At 35.1% G+C, this 21,485-nt stretch overlaps 1 protein-coding gene across 14 annotated transcripts; it reads right to left on the bottom strand.

Moving 5' to 3' along the window:
• Positions 1–2,310: 2,310 nt before the first annotated feature.
• On the bottom strand, positions 2,311–20,665 carry LOC148878534 (mRNA splicing factor, thioredoxin-like U5 snRNP). Of its 14 annotated transcripts, none has more exons than XM_088956080.1 (6): positions 20,174–20,507; positions 11,610–11,782; positions 8,852–8,981; positions 8,502–8,659; positions 6,965–7,031; positions 2,311–2,607 (listed from the first exon to the last, which is right to left on the bottom strand). In XM_088956080.1, the coding sequence occupies exons 2-6, from the start codon at positions 11,636–11,638 to the stop codon at positions 2,461–2,463; spliced, it is 531 nt and encodes a 176-aa protein (XP_088812206.1). In that variant the 5' UTR covers positions 11,639–11,782; positions 20,174–20,507; the 3' UTR covers positions 2,311–2,460. The 14 variants fall into 14 exon arrangements, with proteins under 14 accessions (XP_088812206.1, XP_088812238.1, XP_088812215.1 ...); XM_088956112.1 differs by lacking the exon at positions 8,852–8,981 and adding an exon at positions 11,840–11,917 and having other exon boundaries at positions 11,610–11,757; positions 20,174–20,431; XM_088956089.1 differs by having other exon boundaries at positions 11,610–11,757; positions 20,174–20,428.
• Positions 20,666–21,485: the final 820 nt, after the last annotated feature.

Raw genomic sequence — 21,485 nt, 5'->3', positions numbered from 1 at the left:
ATCAATTAAAATCTAGTAAGAAGTGTCTTTGTGGTGTTAAGTGTTGTAGGCAATCTACCAATATGATTCTTTTTATTTTTTAAGGTTCAATTTGGGATGAATATAAATATAAATATATACAGTATAAATACTTACAAAATAATACAAAATACAATGTTATGCAATCTATAAATTTGTTTTTGTACTCATTCTAAACTAAGAGTAAGGCTCTATTTGGGAAGAGAGTAAATACAAATATGCTCAGTGCAAAACTTTGTGTACTATATTTCTGAACCTTGTATTTACGCTTTATATATTTGTATTTGCACTCTTCTCAAATTAGGCTTAATTGTGAGTACTAATGAATTGATAATAATAAAAAAAATTAATATCATAAAAGTGGTACTAATTAGCTAGTATTCATCAAAATTCACCCCGATAGGGAGTTTATTAGTCAGAATTCCTCCCATATCATACCCTTCTGGTTAATACATATAATTTTTTAGAGATATTGATAATTGGCAAGATGGGAAATTATTTGCAAAAATATCCAAATTGTATCCACCATGTATTGATATAGGGGCGGAAAGAAAGGGACCTAGGGCAGATATGGCCCTCCTTATGGTCCAGAAATCCCCACTTGTAATACAATTTTCCATATAAATTTCCAACCTTCCCCTACTCCCCAACCTAATGGTTGGCCCTCCCTATGGAGAACAAGGTTTAACTGAATGCTTTAGTTATTCAACAAGTTGTGAAACCAATGATAAGGTTCTACACCAGAATTTAAATACATGGGGCCCACATTTTTTACAGTGGGGCCATATATATATTCCCCACTCGCTATTCGACTTTAGGTCCCCGCCCCCTAAAAATTTCTTGGCTCCACCCCTATGTTATATGTATCATGTTTCTATTGTTACATTCAATTACCAACCGCTACAAAGCATTACAAATTAACCTAGATTCAACCGTTACAAACTCATACTCAAATGGTATAAAACGACTACAAGGCCATACTATACATTGAAAAGCAGATTCAACAATGAGCTTGGATCTCCTACCCACAAACCCTTCCAACATCCCTACCACAAATAGGTCTATCAATGATACCCAAAAACTCCATGACCTGATCCGACATCCAATCCAGTAATATTTTAATATTTATTAATTTTAATATATACAAATTATATAATTATATTTAAAATTTATAAAAAAAAATATTTTTGTACATTATATATATATATATGTAATAAATTCAATATGTTATATCTACATTAATTTATTATATGTAAAAGTTGAAAAGTAATTCACCTTTAATTTTTTATTTAAAAGAAATTAAAGCAAGAGTCAGATTAAATCCAAATCTTGTCTATTAGGATTCGAATCTGAACCCAAGGTCTTCAAATCCAATTAGATTTCTGATCAGATTTATATCATTAGATAAAAATTTTCAATAATTGGATTTAAATTTGCTGAACTCAATCCATTTGCAAAACTACACACAAGACACAACCATCGTGTATTGAGAATATCATCCCATGTGAAAATCAACCACTTAAAATTGTTATTCATTTTTTAAGCCTTAAAACTGTAGTTCAATCAAGATGGACGATTATAAAACCACATTCAACCATCGCAAACCAGAGTTCAGCTTCCACCAGGGCAATACCCATTCAAGCAGCCTTCACAGCCTTTTATCGGGAATATCTCCGTAATAATATGCTTTATTTCATGGAGAGATATTCTTGATTCAAGGTTGCAAGATGTTGTTGGGATAGTGTGAGAACAGGCTTTCCCTGACCGAAGCCAACCTCTGCAAACCGCACTCAATACAATTGACACTCAATTGGTACACTGTCACTACCCATACTCTTACTTGACTGTTAGAAACCCTATGCAATTGTTAGTCTGTTACAAATACATACTCAACCATCACAAGCTATTGATACAAACTCTAACTTACTTGACTGGTACAAGGTTCAAAATATCGATATGCCCGATACGCTGGTATGGGTGTATCGGAGGGGTCCTAGAATGATACGTATCGGCCAATATAGGCTGATATGTGTCAATACTTTGAACCTTGGACTGGTACAAATCCTACGCAATTGTTAGTCTTACAAGTACATACTCAACCATCACAAATTGATACTGATACCAACCATTACAAACCAATACATTTTTTTCCTGATACTCAGTTTGGAAGGAGTACAAATACAGATATGTATAGTACAAATACATATAAAATAATATAAAATAAAAGGTTTTGTACTCTACAAATTTGTATTTGTACAAATACAAATATACACAATACAAATACATACAAAATAATATAAAATAAAAGGTTTTGCATTCTACAAATTTGTATTTGTACAAATACAAATATACACAATACAAATACATACAAAATAATATAAAATAAAAGGTTTTGCACTCTACATATTTGTATTTGTACTCCTTCCAAATGGAGCCTAATGCTCAGTTTGGAAAGAGTATAAATGTAAATATGTACAGTGCAGATACATATAAAATAATACAAAATACAAGATTTTGCACTCTATACGTTTGTATTTGTACTCTTTCCAAACTGAACCTGAAGTAGAAATATAAATATATACGGTACAACTGCATACAAAAAAATACAAAATATAAGATTTTGCACTGTACATATTTGCATTTGTATTTCTTCCAAACAGAGCATGATGAAAAAAATGCAGTTCTATTAAAACAGCGAGCAACTAGAAGACCAAAACAAAGAAACCACAAGCAAAGCAAAAGAAAATGGTTGGTATTAAAAATTGATATCAATTATTACAAAGTGATGCATACCTACTTTTTTCAAATATGATTTGCCCTATTGATTAACATTACTAAAAATATATATAAAAGAAGTTTCTTAGACTCAAATTGAAGGCTTTCCAAATGAAAAAGAAAGGTTCTACCGAGCTGTAACACCACAATTTGTCAAAATAACGTGTGCCCTAAGTTTCAACTTTCTAAGCCATTTTTATCTATTTTTTCTTATTAATATTATATCAACCAAATTTTAAAAAGATAAAAATTAAATATTTAAATGATCATTTAAATAAATAAATTTTCTTGAATTAAGACATATGTTAAATCTTCAACCGTTCTACCATTTCCCAATGTTTCCTTGGCATATTCGATAGTTCACACTTCGCATGAATGATTAGAACATATATTTCCCATGTCTATATACTTTATGGAATGTCATTTGAGACTTAGATTTAATTCTATTGATATATGTTTTGAATTTATTTAACTTTCCCTTATATATACATACATATCTTAACTTTTCCACGATATCTCGATAGGTCTCTTAAAATTGCTTATCTGATACTCTTTCTGTTTTCTGTTTATGATACTTTGAACCTTAATTGGAAATTTGGAACTTAGGCTCAGTTTGGAAGGAGTACAAATACAAATATGTAAAGTGCAAAACCTTGCATTTTGTACTATTTTGTATGTATTTGCACTGTAGATATGTGTATTTGTACTCCTTCCAAACAGTGACTTAGTACAATATGGAAAAAGAATAGTGATTTTGAAAAAGATAAGATTTAATTGGTGATTTTCTTTGTAATTTATCTAATATTTGCTAGCATTTGTATAAAAAATGCTACACTAAGATGACTTATCATTTCTTTATCTCTTGTTCTCGGTAGGCCAGACCAACTTCTTGTCAACAAATTATTCCAGAGAAACTGTCTATCCTTTTATCCTTTATATACCATATACGTTTTTTTTTTGGGTTGGGGGGGGGGTTCATAAATTTTAAAAATTTCCATAGTTACATAGGTTAAGATTTCACTTGTTACACATCCTTAAATAAGAGCTGGAATTTGGGAATCCTCTCCGGTGGCAGGGGACAACACACAATCAGCTTGCCCTTCATAGCACCCCTAAATATTGCCTGCCAGAATAACAAACCTACTGTTATACATGATTACACATACAAAAACATACTCCTTATCAAGACGAAACTGCTATCCAGCCATCATAACATCAAATAACATGACAACTAAGGAACGAGAACTGGCTGCCAAAGAAAAGATTCAAGTGTTCCTGATGCTAAAAGAACATTATTGCATTGTTAGGCAGTGATAGAATTATGTGAAAAATACTCAACCCCTACATGAAATACTAGTGACTCTGAATCACCTCCAATCCGATTATTATCATATTTAAAATTTTAGTAACCGAATCAACAGCCCTGAGTTTGCTGAGTTCTATAGATTTGAATTGAACTCAATGAAGCCTTGTTCAAACTTAGATCTCTGTTTTCGCCTCCCTAGGGATCACTCCTCTCTTCCTCTCTCCCACTCTGACACACACACAACTTACATTTTTTTATTTTCCATTTCTCCTCGGTGGTTATTTAATGTCATTTAACTTTCAATTGTCCTTTCTCTGTTAAGCAAACTGTATCATTACTGATGAAAAAGTAGAATAATGAAGTATTAAAACTAAACAGTACGCTGACAGCTTAACTACTGCTTAAGATAATATCTTATGTTTTGCAGTGACATTAGCAATATATGCTCTAAAGCAACAGGCAAAGATATCAACTAATCCTTCATAATATAAGATATATTATTGGATCTTGAGGGCATACATGTCCAGCAATTAAGTATGAGTGTTCACATTTTTAAGTACCCTATGGCTAATGTTCTAAAAAGGTGGCATAGTGACATAGGGTAAAGAAACCAATAATCAAGTTTTGGCTAAGGCTTCCAATTATACGAGGATGTGACTTGTTGATTCTACAATTATAACCACTTGAGTTGCTCCGCACTGAGTGATGGCGGCAAGGGAAGTCTCGGTGAGGAACATGGGAAAGCTAAATGAAAGATTAGAGTTTTTGCACCGATATTTAGTAGGAAGGTTCATCAATTCCGATCCTGACATCATAGATGTGGAAAGTTGGGCATCTTTGGAATGGCATGGGTGGGGAGGTTTTGGAGTACGGAGATTTGGAGCATGTCCTTTTGTCTTTAGTTTTTTAAGGAAAATGGATATGGAAAAAGTATTGGAAAGGTAGAAGTTTGGAGAAAATAGGCTTCTAGAATTAAGATTAGATACAGTCTCCTTTAATTGGGCAGATTACAGAGCAGAAAGATTTTGTTTGGATCGATGTTATGGGATCCTGTTACATGCCTGGTGTACAGACATTTAGAATTATTGGAAATGCTTGTGGGAGATTCCAATGGTTTGACGTTTGAAACAGATTATGGGAGAAGAAGTAGTTTGCTAGAATATTAATTCAGAACGCAATGGAGATCCCAACCCTGTTAGATCTCTTCTGTGCAAGGTAAGGGTATCAATTGAGAATTGTAGTTGCAGGTCGAGACCCTTGCTTCAATCAAGTGGTGGCCTTAGGAAATGCTAGAGAAGGCAAACGGAGTGCTGGGAATGAAAGGAAGTTTGGGAAGAAGGGAGGAGTAGAAGAGGTTCGGGAGAAGAGAACGGAAGTTGAACAATCAGGGGTGGCAGAGGATCGGTGGAAGGTTAGGGATGAAGCTGAAGAGTTGTGCCTGGCCAAGGGCAAGATGGTCATTTTGGGTCCATCTAATGATAATTCAACTTGAAGGGTAAGGAGGGAAGAGGAAAATGAGTTGGCTTTAGAAAGAGCAAGGTGGGCCCAATAGGTTTAAGAGACTTGGTGAACAGAAAAAAAGGGTTTTACTTTTACTTATGGAACTAAGGGTCCGTTTGGTTCAAAGTTGGAATCAGAATCAGAATGGTCTATTCTTCCCACCTGTTTGGTTCAGACGAGAATCAGAGTCAGAATTGGAATCAGCTGGAATGGATTCTCATTCCCAAGGGGGGGGGGGGGGGATGGCCATTCCCTGGGGGAATGCCATTTCGATTCCACCCAACCAAACAGTTGGAATCGGAATGGACCCTTCTGATTCCGATTCTAGACCCCTATTCCCATGAACCAAATGGACCCTAAAATAGGGAAAGGAAATAAACAGAAGGGCTCGAATAGAAACTTAATTTAAGGGATTTATCATGAAGGGAAAAGGAAGAGCAGATGGCTTCCTCTGTTGCACCACAAGGTATGTCTACGGTGATGACAAAGGGAAGAAAAGATTGGTGATGCATTCAAGAATAAGAGCTCGTTGGTAGCAGAGAAGGGGAGGAGACAAGTGGAGGTTGTAGAGCTTCGAGGGAAACTGGATGAACAAATGGCTGAAGGGGAGGTAGTGACAGTTGAAAGAGAAATGGGGAGTGACTCAAGTGGTGTAAGCAAGTTGATTCAACCGAGATAGAGAAGACCGGTGGTTGCATTGGAGGCGCTTATAGGGGTGAAGTGGTGACAAGAGTGGATGAGGCAATTATACAAGTCCAGTGTGATTTCAGCGAGGAAGTAGAGAATGGCATAGTGAAACAGCTAAGTGGTTTACATCTGGAAAATCTTAGGGAGAGTGGTGGTGTTGAAGGAGGAAATGAAAAGACACAATTTGGGGTTGTGGGAGGGTTGTTGGATTAAGCAGATGAGGGAAGGGGGGAGGAGAAAGCAGGGGGTGAGACAGAAAGTGGTAGGAGGGAGGGGAAGAGAAGCGAGGCAATCAATACAGGAGTGGGGGAGGAAGGAGGGTTGGAACCAAGAGGGAAGTGAAGGGGGAAGAAGTAAGAATTGGGGGTGAATGTTCAAGGGATGCAGGAAAGAAGCAAGTTTATCAGAGGACAAAAAAGTACAGAACTAGGCCATTGAAAGATAAGAGTGGAGAGGAAAAAGAAGAGGAGGAGGTGGAAATTGATGAAACGCATGTTGTTCAGGGAATAGTCGATTTGGATAAGGTGATAGATACAGAGATTTGGGGGCGTCATGGGAATTGTTATACATAAGCAAAATAGTTTTCAAATATATATCTTTACATAGAATTAGGACAATAAAATATCAAAGCTAATTTCCATGTATAAAATGTACTTGACAAGGACTTTGGTAACATACCTCAACTACATCAATGAAGTCCTGTTTTCTATGAAATGCACCTATCCATTTAGTGTGGTCTGCAGTCCTGAAACAAGTAAACAGTGGTATAATAAGTCAGCATGTGTTCTCCATCCTTCAAACATACAAGAATCTTATTCTAGAATGTTTTTTAACAAGGATTGTCAGATTTCGAACCTATAATGCATGACAAAAATTGCCACATAAAGGCATGGATTCCTACTTGTATCTCTAGCATCCAAAAGAATAGGACAGAGAGGACTGGAGAGAGGATTAATTGATCCTAATATGGATTCCAACCAAAAAAGAAAGAAGGAAAGAATTTTAGTATGACCTTCAATTAATATACAATCTATACGTCATACATTGTCAAAGAAACAAGTTGGGGTTTGAGATGGGTTTTTTTGGGGGGTCTTCAGGCTGAAGGGAATCTATTGGGTTTCATTACCCTTGTTTGCAATGCCAGAATGCTTTAGCTTTTAACCATGTAATACGCCAGCCTTCATCCAAGTTTCCCTTGGTAGCAAAGGGATCTCTCTCCTTTTATCATTAACCAGAAGGTGGCACATATGGTACTGCAGATGAAGCAAGTATTTGGGATGGAATTAGAGGGGGAGGCTTAGCACTCTAGGTTGTCTTACTGTAATGCACTTCTGGTTATTGTCTATATTAAGCAGATATGGCAAGGGCATGGCTGGAGTTGCTGGACAAAGTTATAGGAAATGGTAACTTTCATTAACTAGAACAGCAGAATTACAACTGTCACCTACAGAAGGAAAAGGTGACCCCTGAACATAAATTCAAATTACAATACAGCCCAAACCAAAGACTCTCTGTTCACCCCTTGTTTTGCTAGTAAGTCGGCTAAAGAGTAAAAATGGTATTGTCAAAATTATATATTGGCACACCAATTTGGAACAAATCCCATGGCATCCTACACAGCTTTTCAGGACCTTCTGGTGAAGGCATATCATTGGGGGTTGGATTTCTGACTTGGTTACAAGGATTAAAACTGACTTACTCTTCATGTTGACAGTGAGTCTAATGACTGCTCAGTGAAGGTGACTATCAGACTGTAACTAAGTGGATGAAATCAGATGCAATTGACCTAACTCTCAGATTTGCTCTTAAATAGAAGCCAAGGCATTAGACTCTTCACTGAACGTCTTGCTCAGGTAGACTCCTAGGTTGGCTAATGCACTAGTGATTAACTTGAAAGAGGGGGAGGGGGGTCTGGGAGGTCACAGTTATTATGGTGGGCACCAGGCCCAGTGGTTGATATTGTATTGTAACCTGAAACCTTGTTTGATTTTTTGGTGTTATTTTCCTGTTTCTCAGTATGTAACTGCCTTATTTGTTTCCTTACTATGAGACTTAGATTTGTAGCAGGGATTTTCTTCTCAGATAATCAATATAGATATTCTCATTGCTAGTGATAAAAAAAAAATTGAATGCTAACAATCAATATTTAATTAATAAAAGATGTAATGAAGCTGTTGAGAGAGAGAGAGAGAGAGAGTGTGGATGCATATTGTACCCTGAGTCCATCTTCATGTGATGAGCATTGAAGAAAAATACAGTTGATGGTATCAAAGTAATGTCAAAATACTTGACATAAACTTGCACGTCTTCTGAGTCAATATCTACTAAAGCAATGGTTGCAAATTTGGATACCCCCCGTGCTGACTTGGCAAGCTGTTAGGTGAATATAAAGAGAAGAGGAAACCAAAATAGAGTGAGTTAACTGAAAATAAAAAACCAAAAAAAAAAACATTTAAATACTGTCACCAAATTACAAGATTGTAAAAGATTGTTTCTTTCATGGCTTTGGCACATTGAGAGATTGCTTAAGACATCAATAACAAAAGAATGGAATAATCAACTTACAAAATGAAAAATAAAAACTGCACAACGCATAAAATCCAAAAGACTGGCTGTGTGAATGAAGAAGTATATATCCCTTGGAGGTTGAATTACACTTGTAAAATCCACATTCAGCAATCTCCCAGTGTACCACCTATCAGTGTTCAAAATCCCAACTTCAGTGGCAAAAGGATTGAAAAGATTATAAAAGATTTCCTCTGGAAACTGGGAGAGGGGAAGAAGGATCATCTGATTAACTGGCAAACAGTTTGTAAAAGCAAGAAGGGGGTCAGCACACTTTGTTGGCCAAATGGTTCTGGAGATCCCCCATTGATCAGACAAGTTATGGCATTTGGTCATCAGGAGAATCCATGGACATATTTCCAATGGTTGAGGTGCCGGTCTACTTGCTAGAGCTTTCTTGTCATCACTTTGGAAAGCAATTTCAGCTATTAGTTCTCTTTTTTTGCCTTTCAATAGGTATGATGTTCATAAAAGGGCAGCCCAGTGCACAAGGCTCCCACCAATGCGGGGTCTGGGGAGGGACAGATGTACACAGCCTTACCCCTACACATTACAGAGAGGTTGTTTCCAAGGCTGTTCATACAGGTTCTAAAACCCTGTTTTGGAAAGACCTTTAGTGAGGAGGAACAGCCTTCTAAGGATTTGCAAATTGAAGGGGCTAGAAGGGCTAGGGATATGCCAAAAATGACATGGGTCAAAGTAGTTAGAAATTATTTTAAGTGCCTATAATTTAACAATGGATGTGGCTTTAAATAAAACGGAATGGTGAAACAGGATTCATCTAGACAACCCCATATAGTTGGGATAAGGCTTGGGTGATGCTGATGATCCTTCACTTTACAATCTTGCTACAAAAAACATTGTTCAGTTTCCCATTGTGTTTCTGTTTCCAATCATCCAATGTTGGGTTACATTGGGACTTGGGGTTTGTGCATCTATTTTCCAAGCTCCTTGTTAGGACCCTCAACCTTTTACTGCATGTCTTGTTAACGCCGTATGGAAAGGTCCAACCCACCCATAATAAGCTCTTCAAATCCACAAGAGGGGCCCACCTGTTTCTTATGTGTAGAGCACAAGGGGAAAACTCTTTCCATCTACTAATCTCTTGTAGATTTGTGTCTGTTATTTGAAACTTCTTTCTCTTTTCGGAAACAGGTGGGCCCCTCTTGTGGATTTGAAGAGCTTATTCCTCATCTCATTTTTCTCTCCAGCAAAACGAAGGGGCAAAGTGCTATGGAGGTGTACAGGGCAGCTTAGCTATACTTTGGTATGTGTGGGGAGAAAAAAATGCTTGTCTTTTCAAGGACATGGAAAGATCCCTAGAAGAAACCATTGACAATATTTCAACCAATTGGTGCATTGGGTGAAGGCGTTCAACTTATTCTCTGATTTCACGGTGGATGACATTCTTAGAAATTGGAGGCAAGTGGAAAGCTCATCTTCTTGGAAAACTAATCTCTAGTCAGTTGGGTTCCTTCATAGGTGGAGTTTTCAGGTATGAAACCGGAAACATTTTAGAGTTCTACTCAGAACCTCTAGGAGGCAGAGATTCGGGCAGCACTTACAATAAGGAGGACAAAAGCATAGAATCTGAAAGAGATAGAAGTTGAAGGAAACTCAGAAACAACTATTGGGTGGTTAAAGAACAAGCATAAGGTAACTTGGAATTACAGATATATTATTAGAGAGCTAAAAAGAATTATAGAGGAACTACAAACAATAGCCGAATGGGTCCCAAGGGCAGCCAACTGATTGGCAGTAGTAAAGAAAGAGATATTAAGGGGTCAGTTGTTTTGGGGGTTAAGTTGATTAGGGGCTTATGTACTTTTGTATGGAGGTTATCCGAGGCTAGCCTCCCTATATGGGCTTTCTGATATGTTGTACTAACAGATTTATTTTCTTATTAATAAAATTCAGTAATGTTAGTCATAAAAAAAATGACAAATAAAAACTGAATATGCATAACTGTAAGACAAATCCTCCGAGCATCAAGTTAAACAAATGTATGACAGCATAAGACTATCAGTTAATAATTTATGTTTGCTACATTGACAAATGAGTAGGTATGTAACCAATGCATCAAAATAGACAACTGAAGAACAGTTATAGAGTAGGAAGATTCTACACATATCCCATACTCATAGCCCTTTTGTGTCATTGTTGAGACTGGTACTTTTGGATTAAATAAAAAGTGAGCTATAGGCTTTGCTTATTGTGACCTAACTTAAAGTTGTGCTTCCTGGGAGACAGCAATTCTAATAGGTGATAACCCAGCTAGGACAGAATGTTCTTTTACAAGTCCCAGTTTCTTGGTTTACCGAATTCAACTGAGATTGAGTTTGAACCTTAAGCCGATCCCAATTCAGGTTCACACCGACCTGAATTCTCTTCTGACAAAGTTACCTATTTTAATTCATCCTTAATTCATTATGATTGGGCCATAACGGCCCAATTCACCTGTCTCCCTTTAAATTTTCTGGTCAGATTTAATAAAAATTTTATTTTCTAATTCATGTGATAATACAACAAATATGATCTCAAAGTTCAAAAATTCCACATAAAGATTAACCTGAAGAAGTTCAAAATTCAACTTCCACTTGAAATCCATCCATCACGGCATCACTGCTAATTCATAATTTGATAGCATGCCTCAATTGCATGTAAAACCCTAATTAAATAGTTTAAGAGAGTTGGATAACAAGAACAAAGGGAGGGACAAGATCAGAGAGGCACTTAATTTTCTTAGGATGAAACATACAATATCGTCAAGTTGAAGACAGACAGCATCGGAAGCCCTGCCGAAGCGAAGAACAAGAACTTTGTCGATGGTATCTCTGATGATTGAGTCCACCTCCCGCTTCTTTGTCAATGTCGTCAGAAGGAAACTCATCTAATCTCTTCAATTCCTTCACCACCAGCAACAATCTGAACCTGAGAACTATGTTTTGGGTATCAGGTTTATGTCAAAATTCATATTTCTTTACTGACCCCGGTACTTGCCATGTGTACTTGTTTGATTCTTGAATGATGTTGGAGTTCAATGTCAGCATATGCCAAATCAACCATCTGCTAGTTTTACACATCATATAATATGTACTAGAAGTTTTTTGAAATAAGAACCATTAACCATCCCTCACCTGGGAACCCTAAAAATATTTGTTGGTAAAAGGAAATTTATTTCAAATAAAAGCAACAAAAGGGAAAGAATAAAAGATTTATAGCAGAGCAATGAACAAAAAGACAGCCCAGAGAAGCAACACAGAATTCACAATTTACAAGAACACCACAAGCCCCAGACTTAACAGACTGAGACAAGAGCCAAGCCTACTACCAACTGCAAAAAATGATGAAATACCAAACTCGGAGGGGCAAACCCCAGCCTGAAAATACCAACTAGTAGCAAACCCAATCCCATCCAAACTGCAGAGCAGAGAATTTCATCATCTTATTTCCCTCTCTTATTGCCTCTTCATCTAGCTCCCTTTGTTGCATTCTCTTGTTCTGTCTACAACTAGTAGTTGAACTCTTTTTAAATAAACACATTTCTGTTTTTTATTTACATTCTGGTAATGACTCAGCTAAGGTGGTGAACTTATGGCTTAAGATGTATGCATTACCAAACTAGAATGATAGCATTCAATGTGGCTTCCAGACATTCTTTTACCTGACATGATTGCTAAGAATAATTTTCGCCTGTGTTTTTTATTTACATTCTGGTGATAACACTGTTTCTAACTTTGTACTTAACCCTGGCATGGTTGTTAACTTGTTAAGAATTACTTATACAAGAACTTTTTTCCTGTTGGATAATACTGGTTCTTAATTAAAGCAATTGCTTTCTACTGTGATTTTCAGGAATTTTTCAACAGTATTTGCAGTGTTTTAAAAGTGCAAGGCGCAAAAAAAGCGCAAGGGGCAATTTGCACCTGAGGCGCGCACCTTTTTAAGAAAGGCGCAAAATTACAAAAAAAAAAAAAAAAAGCTAAAAGGTATAAAAAAAAGTCAGAAAATTCCAAAAAAAAATGCCAAAAAAATTAAAAATATTAAACATAATGTTAATAAAAACATGAACCTAAATTTTAAAATAAATGAACTAAAAAACCTATTGTCTAAAATTAAAATACATAAACATAACATGTAAAGTGCATTCAAATGAAATTTTAAAAATAAAAGCAAACATATAAAGCACTTTCAAGCATGTAAAACTCACAATCTCTTTTTTTCCTTAATTGCATTGCTTCAAGTAGTTAATGTGATGTAAAACATATTGCATTCTTGATTCTATGAGTCGCCTTTGTAGCACGCCCCTCGAGGCAAGCCCGAAGAAGTCTATGTTAGGGTCTGAAATTCTTATTTCTCACATAAAAAATAATGATTTTACAACTTCCATTGCCTTTTAAGAAGATATTTTATTGCTTTATAATTAATTTACCAAGGCTTCTCCTATTTCTCCAAGAGCTGAGAGCATGTAGACATACAATTGGCTTTTAACACATTGAGATCTTGAACATTCAAAACAAATACACATAAGTAGTTGGTTGTCTTAAACCTGATATGGTTTGACTAGTTCTATACACATAAGGGGAGAAGCAGAGGACAGTTATAGCCATGGATGGTGAGCTGTATGAACATTACACCGAATTCAGAAATTGTCTAGAAGGCACTATCAAAGAGTTGCTAGAAGAGGAAGCCTCTGAGAGTGTCGTTGTTGAACATTTCAATGATGGCTTGGGTATTGGAGTTGTCCTTCTTGCAGCCTCTCACTCCCAGTATCTTGAGGTTGAGGACTCCTGAGAATGATCAACAAGAATCCAGTAGCATGTTGCAGAGGAAATAGTGAATTTTCATTACTTTTTTAACCATTTCTTCTCCCCTTTATCCACTTGTTTTCTTTTTCATTTCTTACCTAGATAGCGTTAAGCCTTTCTTTTTCTTTTTCATATTTGGAGATTGTTCCAGCAACTCCTTTATTTATGGCTTTGCAGAATATGATTATGAGAAGTAGATTAAATGTATAATTGCAGGATATGATGTTGAAGGAGATGTTGCATGAACACCAGCTAAGTCACCATTACTTTTTGTCATGTATATGTTCCACCTGTCATGTTTTTAAGCTATTTGCTAATGCCCATTTCAAATTTAGACCTGAAATTGTTTCTATGATTCAACCTACTAAGAAGGTAAAGAGCACATTCAGCCCTGTGTAAAGTCCCAGGCATGACGCTCCCAAACTAGTTCAGATTGGTCCACTCTGTTTGTCACTTCACTAAACACAATCCAACCACTTAAAGGAACTAAAATGATGTGCACGGTGTATCCTTAAAATACCCAAAAGTAAGCTAAAGCAAGGGAATCCATTGCTCCCACATTTCTTGTGTTTTTTCATTTCACCACCCACTTCCACACACCACATGATTTATTTATTTCTTTATTTAACTACTGAAATAAACTAATATCTCAAAGCAAAAAGATTGCTACCAAGTGTCTAAACTCTAAAACTCTCAATTACTTTTTCTTCTTCTGTTGTACTGTGAGTGGGCTTGATGTTGAGACCTGAGATAATGAGATTGGATGAGGCCCAGCTTTGAATATATCACTCATCATCATACACGTGTGACAGCAGGACTATGATGCCTCAGTAACTGATCCGAGCTAATATGATCATTGATGAGAGTTTTGAGGTAGCTGAGCTACCTTTCAAGGTTCAACCAACTACCAAACTGGCATTTATACGAAGGGATTTCTATTTACACCTTTTCATGCATAAGAAATCCCACTTTTTAGAATCATCATATAAATTTTTAATAACTTGTATTAAAGAGAAAAAAATTGTAAATACAACCCCTGAACCATAAAGAACAGAGGTGGTGAGAATACAAAAGAGAGGAAAAAAACCCAAAAGAGCCCTTATACAAAAGGAAATAACAAAGTTGGGTTAAGTAGTGTCCTACAAACTCCACCAAGTGTTTTAAAAGCGCGAGGCGCAGGGGCCAATTTGCGCCCGAGGCACATGCCTTTTTGAAGCAATGCACAATAATAAAAAAATGCTAAAAATCACAAAAAAATGTCCGAAAATAAAAAAGTAAAAAACTTTCAAAAAATGTAAAAAATAAAAAAAATATTAAACATAATATTAATAAAAAATATAAACTTAAATTTTAAAATAAATGTTTTAAAAAACATATAAAACATTTTCCTCAATTGCATTACTTCAAGTAGCTAATGTGATGTAAAGCATATTATATTCCTGATTCTATGAGCTGCCTTTGTGCCACGCCCCTCGAGGCAAGCCCAAACAAGTCCATGTTAGGGTCTTAAATTCTTAGTTCTCACACAAAAATAATGATTTTAGAATTTTTATTTGTTTTCTAAGAAGATATTCTATTAGGATGAATGAATGAACAACATTACCAAGTAGGGGATGCCAGAGCCCCCGACCCAGCCGCTAGGTTCAAAAAAAGAAAGAAAAAAGTACAATTTTCAAAAAGCACATGCCTAGGCACACCAGGCATACGCCTTTTGAAAGGGCTGCGCCTAGGACCTAGGTGAGGTGCATACCCTAAAATGTTACTCGCCTGTGTGCCTAGGCCCGCCTCAAATGCACCTTTTAAATCACTGACTCCACCTCATTAACCCTATGGCATAACTCTACAGCACAATAAGCACTGTTAGAACCCATCTAACTGAAATAGTTCAATCCAACAGATTGTTAGCTTGCTATCCCTGCAACACATACTACTGGCTACTGAAACTTAAGAATGTCTGAATTAAATCTGCAAAACCACTCAAAATTTAAATCCTGCACAAGTCATATATCATCTTTCCCTTCATCAGATCTTTCTCTTTCTACAAATATCCATTTTTAGAGGGACTAGTATGTATGTGTTTGGTATAACTTCCGTTTATTCACTAAATGTTTGTACTTGATTTTTTTACAAAACCGAGAAAAGTAATAATGAAACCGTTTATTGACAACTAGGTGCCATTAGGCACCACATCAGCAAGATAGTGAATAAACGTCTAACCATTGGGGGAAGGGTTAAAATGAAGCTTCCCCCAATGGTAGGCATTAAAATGCCCAACCATTGATGGGCGTAATGCTGAAGTGGCACCTATGTGGCATTGTTTATTGAAAAACGCCCACTGTTCCAAACACCGCCTATATGTATACGTGCTTTGCACGTGACAGATTTTGTGATAATGATGATATTATATAATATGTTTCAAAGATCTCCTACAACTTTTTTTATATTTCTGTCTATAAAAACTATTTTTATTTGTCATACTTATTATGGTTCATTCATATAGAAATATAATTAAATGTTTTCTACATAATTTTTTTTTTGCATGTTTTTGTGTTTTTATTTTTTTAAATGTTATTATTTAGTTATAGTTTCACGAGTTGATAGTACAAAGTTTCTATCTTGTTCATGTTTGTTGTATTTTTATCTCTTTTTTATTTTTATTATTTAATTATGAAATCAATGGTTGACAAATATGACCCAAAAGATTGAACTGTTGACCCACCACCAGGAAAAAAATCATTTTTGGGTTGGTTTTAAATTTCAAATTTTAAACTTTGTTTCCAACATCAAGAAAGCAACTATTGTTTATCATACTTATTTTTCATTAATATGATTAATACAAAATATTAAGTAGTGCCAAAATTTTATTTACAAAATTTTGTATTATGAGATAATGTTTTTGTGTTTTTATATTTTCTCATTTTTTTATTTAATTATCATATCAAGGGTTGACACATTTGACTCGAAAGGTTGAATTTTTTTTATCCGCCATCACAAAAATAATTTTTAATTTTGGGTTGGTTTTAATATTTCATTACAACATCAATAAGAATATAATTATTATTTGTTATTTATTTATATTTTAAAAGTTTCTTATTTAATTATGACATCATGGATTAGCCACTTGACCTAGATGGTTGAATTGCTTACTCATCACCATGATAGAAAAACAGTTCAATTTTGGGTAAATTTTAAAAACAAGTATTTCATATCATTAAAAGTATTGGATGTAGATCTATTTGATAGAATTTATTTGTTTTTATTTTGTAAAAATATTATCTTAAATATAAGATTCAATAAAAGAATGGGAGTTAATACCCTAAGATAAGACTTAATGAGAGGGAATTTAATGAAGAGTAATATAGTAGTTAAAATTACATTTTGTGCTCTCACAAGGACCAAATTCAAAAATAGAGGTACTCTAGTCAAGAAAAAGATTCAATGAATGTTAATGGGAGTTAATAATTTAAATATGAGACTTAATGAAAGGGGTTTAAATGAGAAGAAAAGTGGTTTTTCAAATTACACTTCCGTCCTTATAATTAAACAAGGAGACAAGGGCCAAAGTCAAAAATTGGGGTAATTTAGCCAAACAAAAGTTCCATACCATTATTCACACTATTAATAGTATAAATAAGCATTAAATGAAAAATGTAAAATGACATTTTTGTCATAGCATGTTTTCAAATTATTGAACAAAAAAAGTACTTTTGTATCTTTTTATCAAATAAGAAGTACTAAATGAAGATGTAAAATAACAATTTTGCCTTTACTTGTTTTCCAATTCAAACTTTAGAGATAGGGGGGCATTTGTTGTCCAATGAAATTCCATAAGCCAATAACACCTATTCAAACTTTTATAGATAATATAGATATAAAAACAAGAATGTGTCAAAAAGAAATTAGTTGTTTTTGGAGGTTGCTAGATATTTACCAATTTGACACAATAGGAGTCAAAAAAGACAGATTGTCATATGTCAGTAGTTAAAATAGAAAAATCACAAGAACTATTTAAGTGGTAATTATAACAAAGCCGAGTATCAATCATTTTAGACTGTTTGGTTTGAAAGAAAAAGTAGGGAAAGGAAGAGAAAGGTAGGGAAACCTTTATAAACCTTGTATAGGTTTCCCTATCTTTCCCTTCCTTTCCCTACCTTTTCCTTCAAGCCAAACATAGCCTTAGTATGTCACTAGCTATTGGAGGTTAGTTTATTTTGCTTCTTACTATGCTGTTAAGGCTCAGTTTGGGAATAATGCAAATACAAATATGTACAGTGCAGAACCTTGTATATGGCATTTCTAAACCTTGATTTCTACTGAACATATTTGTATTTGCAATCTTCCCAAACTGAGCCTAATATACAAATCATCTAAATGCATCTAATAAATTTGACTAAAGTTTATCCATATAACCAAAGACACTATCATGTCTAACATATATTCATCCACTTACCCTGTTGTCAAGCTCCTCAATGCCTCTTTTTTTTTTTATCAGCATCCTCAATGCCTCAATTTTGGATTATCGTTTTAATCAGCTTATAAAAATTTGCAACTTCTACAGTCAATCTAGAGTATGGTCCATGTTTATCTTCTGACCCATATAAACAACTTTTGTTTGATATCTTGCATTTGTCATTTTCTTGATGTTTATGTTTACAGATTTTATCTGAGTATCTCCACTTGTTTGGCAGGTTTGATTGACTGTTCATTGCTGTTACAGAAGTGAAAAGTTTAATATACTTTCTCTCTTTTCGCAGGTATTTCTAGGAAGAATGGGTATCATAGAAACGATTAAAAGAAATTGAAGCTGAAATGGCACAGACACAGAAAAACAAAGTAACAGGTTCTTCTCCTGATCCTCCCCGAAAAATTCTCACTGTATACTTTTGATATTGCTTGAAGTTCTGTTCTAAGGCATTTAGCATGCCAGATGCATTGGCGCATGGCTGGAGAGAGAGAGAGTCTTACTTAGAGATTGAAAGCAGGTCGTTTCAGAGAATAAACCTGTTTCGATGGCAGAACAGATAGAGAATTGAGAGAATTAAGAATGTGAGCGTTGGGAAAACGGCTCACTTGTGCTGGATTTGGAGTCGCCCACCCACCTCTTTGGTAAATGGAGGTGATGGAACCTCCGGGAATAAATTTCAAAGACATTTTGTTTTAATAGTGACTCCAAAACCCGAGGCACCGGCTAAACCAGTTCGGGTAAGACTCGGATGGGAGAGGGAAGAGGTTAGGCACCCCTCTCCCGGGTCCAATAGGTGAGGCCCACATGGGGGAAAAGAACTGAAGTAAACAACAGAATTATTCCAAATGGAAACAACTTGATGTGTCAAGTAAAATACGAGACTTTCTTATACCCAAGATGAGGATTCCATGAAAATGATAATTAGTAAATGACATGCAATGAGAGCTAAATAACAATATAGAAAGAGAGAAATCATTTATAATCTAAAAAGGACATCAAACATAAACATGAAATTGAAATTAAAATTGCTTATCAAACTAAAATAAAAAATAATAATAATAATGGCTTACAAAAAGTGGCATGGAATGAGTGTTATCTAATAACACAAAATGGGGTACTAGCTAACAGGTATTAGGTCATGCAAAATGACAATAGATGTTATTGGATATCATAATTGGATAGCAAGAGGGCAAAAGCTTGTTGTTAACCTAAAAGGATGATTAATGAAGTAAACATTACTCACAACATAGGATGAGGATCACTCAAAATAACATTATTTTTTTATGATGCATAAAGGGGATTATTCATACTAACTACATAGCCAACTTAAAATTGCTTGAGTGAAAATTTAAAGAGCTGAAATCATTATTGAGACTAACCAAAACAGAGTTATCCAGAATTGGGTATGATCCATAAAAATATGAAAAAGGAACTAAGAAAACTAAGGAGTCCTACACGACATTATGAACTATCGATACTAAACAGAAAAGGCAACACATGCATCAACTGCGTTTGTATGGGAAAATTCGATCAGTGTCAATCATGGGAATGTGTTAAACATGCTTAATTATTCCTAAAACCTTTGATCAATTGAACTAAGGAATACAATCTATAAACTAAACTGACAGGTGAATTTTGGTGACTGATGTAGCAAAAAGGATCGACGGTTTTGAGCAATTATCTAACAGAATTAAGAGAGTAAATGGAAGAGATACGTTAATCTCCCTAGTGATAACTACCTTAACCCGATGAAATCTAATGAGACGACCTCTAAGCAGAAAGATGTAAAACAATTAGCAACACTAAAACAGGTAGCGCGTAAAAACAAATCGAAGCACCTGAAATAGCAAATAAGAGAGAGCTAAAAATAAATAACAAATAAAATACAAGAAAAAAAAACTGGAGAGAATTGAGCCTGTCAATGATTTTCGAGGAGTTCCTGCCACCGATCTATGCTTACCACTAACTTCCATCAACATTCAAATCACGTCGTAGTGGGTGTTAATCACCCTCAAATATAGACTTCAAGATCAGGTTTCGATGGGTTACCTCACGGTGGAGAGGAGCAACAGTGCGTCCGTTGGAGAGAGGAGGATGGGCCTGGATTAACTACAGATCACTATCACTGCTACTGCTGGATGCTTTGTCCGTCCGCAGAAAAAGAGCAGGGATAGAATGATGTGGAAACAGAGGCACTATGATCGCCTGGTCGGCAGCAGAAGAGGGAGAAGGGTGATGGTCCGTGATGCTCTTTTCGCTGCTAGTCTGTTGGAATTTTGGCCGGATGATGGTAGGAGCGAGATTACCGCCGTTGGTTCACTGGTCTGGCCTCTTATTGTTTCCCGTGCAATTACCACAAAATTGTTTCCCGTGTAATTACCACAAACCTTCACATAATTCAGTACCTTAACCAATTTAACAGTTGGTTAATCTAACTGTTAAGTTACATTTAAAAGATACAAATACTCTTTTAATATCAGAATATAAAAAAAAAATGAATAGTCTCAAATCCTTTCCTCTGCTATTCAATAAAATTGGGATAATCAGAATACTCACTCAAATGTGATCCTAAATCGAAAAAGCAAGGATTTGAATCTGTTAATTTTTTATCAACATTTAGATGATTGGTAAACAAAATTAAATGACACTTAAAGGGCTTGTGTGTCTTTTTCAAATGCCACTTAATGGCATGTTAACAATTAGTTAAGAATAAGTACAGGATTATCATATTTCGAAAGTTCTGATGCTGAATTGTCACACTTTAAAGTTCAGGGAGCAATGTGACACTAGGCCTAAAGTACATGGATTTTCCTAAATGGACCTTGGAACCAAATTTAAACACATGGTATTTTCCTACATGCATAATAAGTAATGTATGTAAATTATAATGTTAAGGTTTTGATTATTTTAAGATACATATGATATGCAAATTCATACATCTTAATTACTAGAATAATTATTATATTTTTAGTATTTTTATTTTGTAAATTGTCAAACATAAAAAATTGTTTGTTGATGTAAATATGGATTGATGGATTTAATATATCATTCATTTCATTAATATGTATTGAACATTCATATATAACATTATTTGTTTGAATTGCATGTAACTCCATATTAAATAAAGTCTTACTTGCATAACGTTAGAATATGGTCTAGTGGTGAACAGTCATTTTTTCAGTGGTAAATGTATAGTCATACCCATAATTTGGAAGATGCGAAATATAGTTTTATTAATGGCTTGTAAGATGACATTTATTGATAATGTGATTAATAAAGAGAGAATAAATGGGAAGATTTGAAAGTCCACAATTATTGGCATTAATAGTAGTAATTAATTAATGGGTTTAAATTTAACTTT

The sequence above is a fragment of the Nelumbo lutea genome, chromosome 1 (assembly GCF_056320005.1).
Source record: "Nelumbo lutea isolate HS-2025 chromosome 1, American lotus-T2T, whole genome shotgun sequence".
NCBI lineage: Eukaryota > Viridiplantae > Streptophyta > Magnoliopsida > Proteales > Nelumbonaceae > Nelumbo > Nelumbo lutea.
The sequence above is the reverse complement of the archived record's forward strand: the minus strand, read 5'-3'. Positions and strand labels throughout refer to the sequence as shown.

Coding starts and splice junctions, on each gene's coding strand:
- LOC148878534 (XM_088956080.1), bottom strand. CDS start 11,638: ATGCTGTCTGTCTTCAACTTGACGATATT. Junction 8,982..11,609: donor GTCTTCAACTTGACGATATT/GTATGTTTCATC, acceptor GAACACTGATAG/GTGGTACACTGGGAGATTGC. Junction 7,032..8,501: donor CACATGAAGATGGACTCAGG/GTACAATATGCA, acceptor TACTTGTTTCAG/GACTGCAGACCACACTAAAT.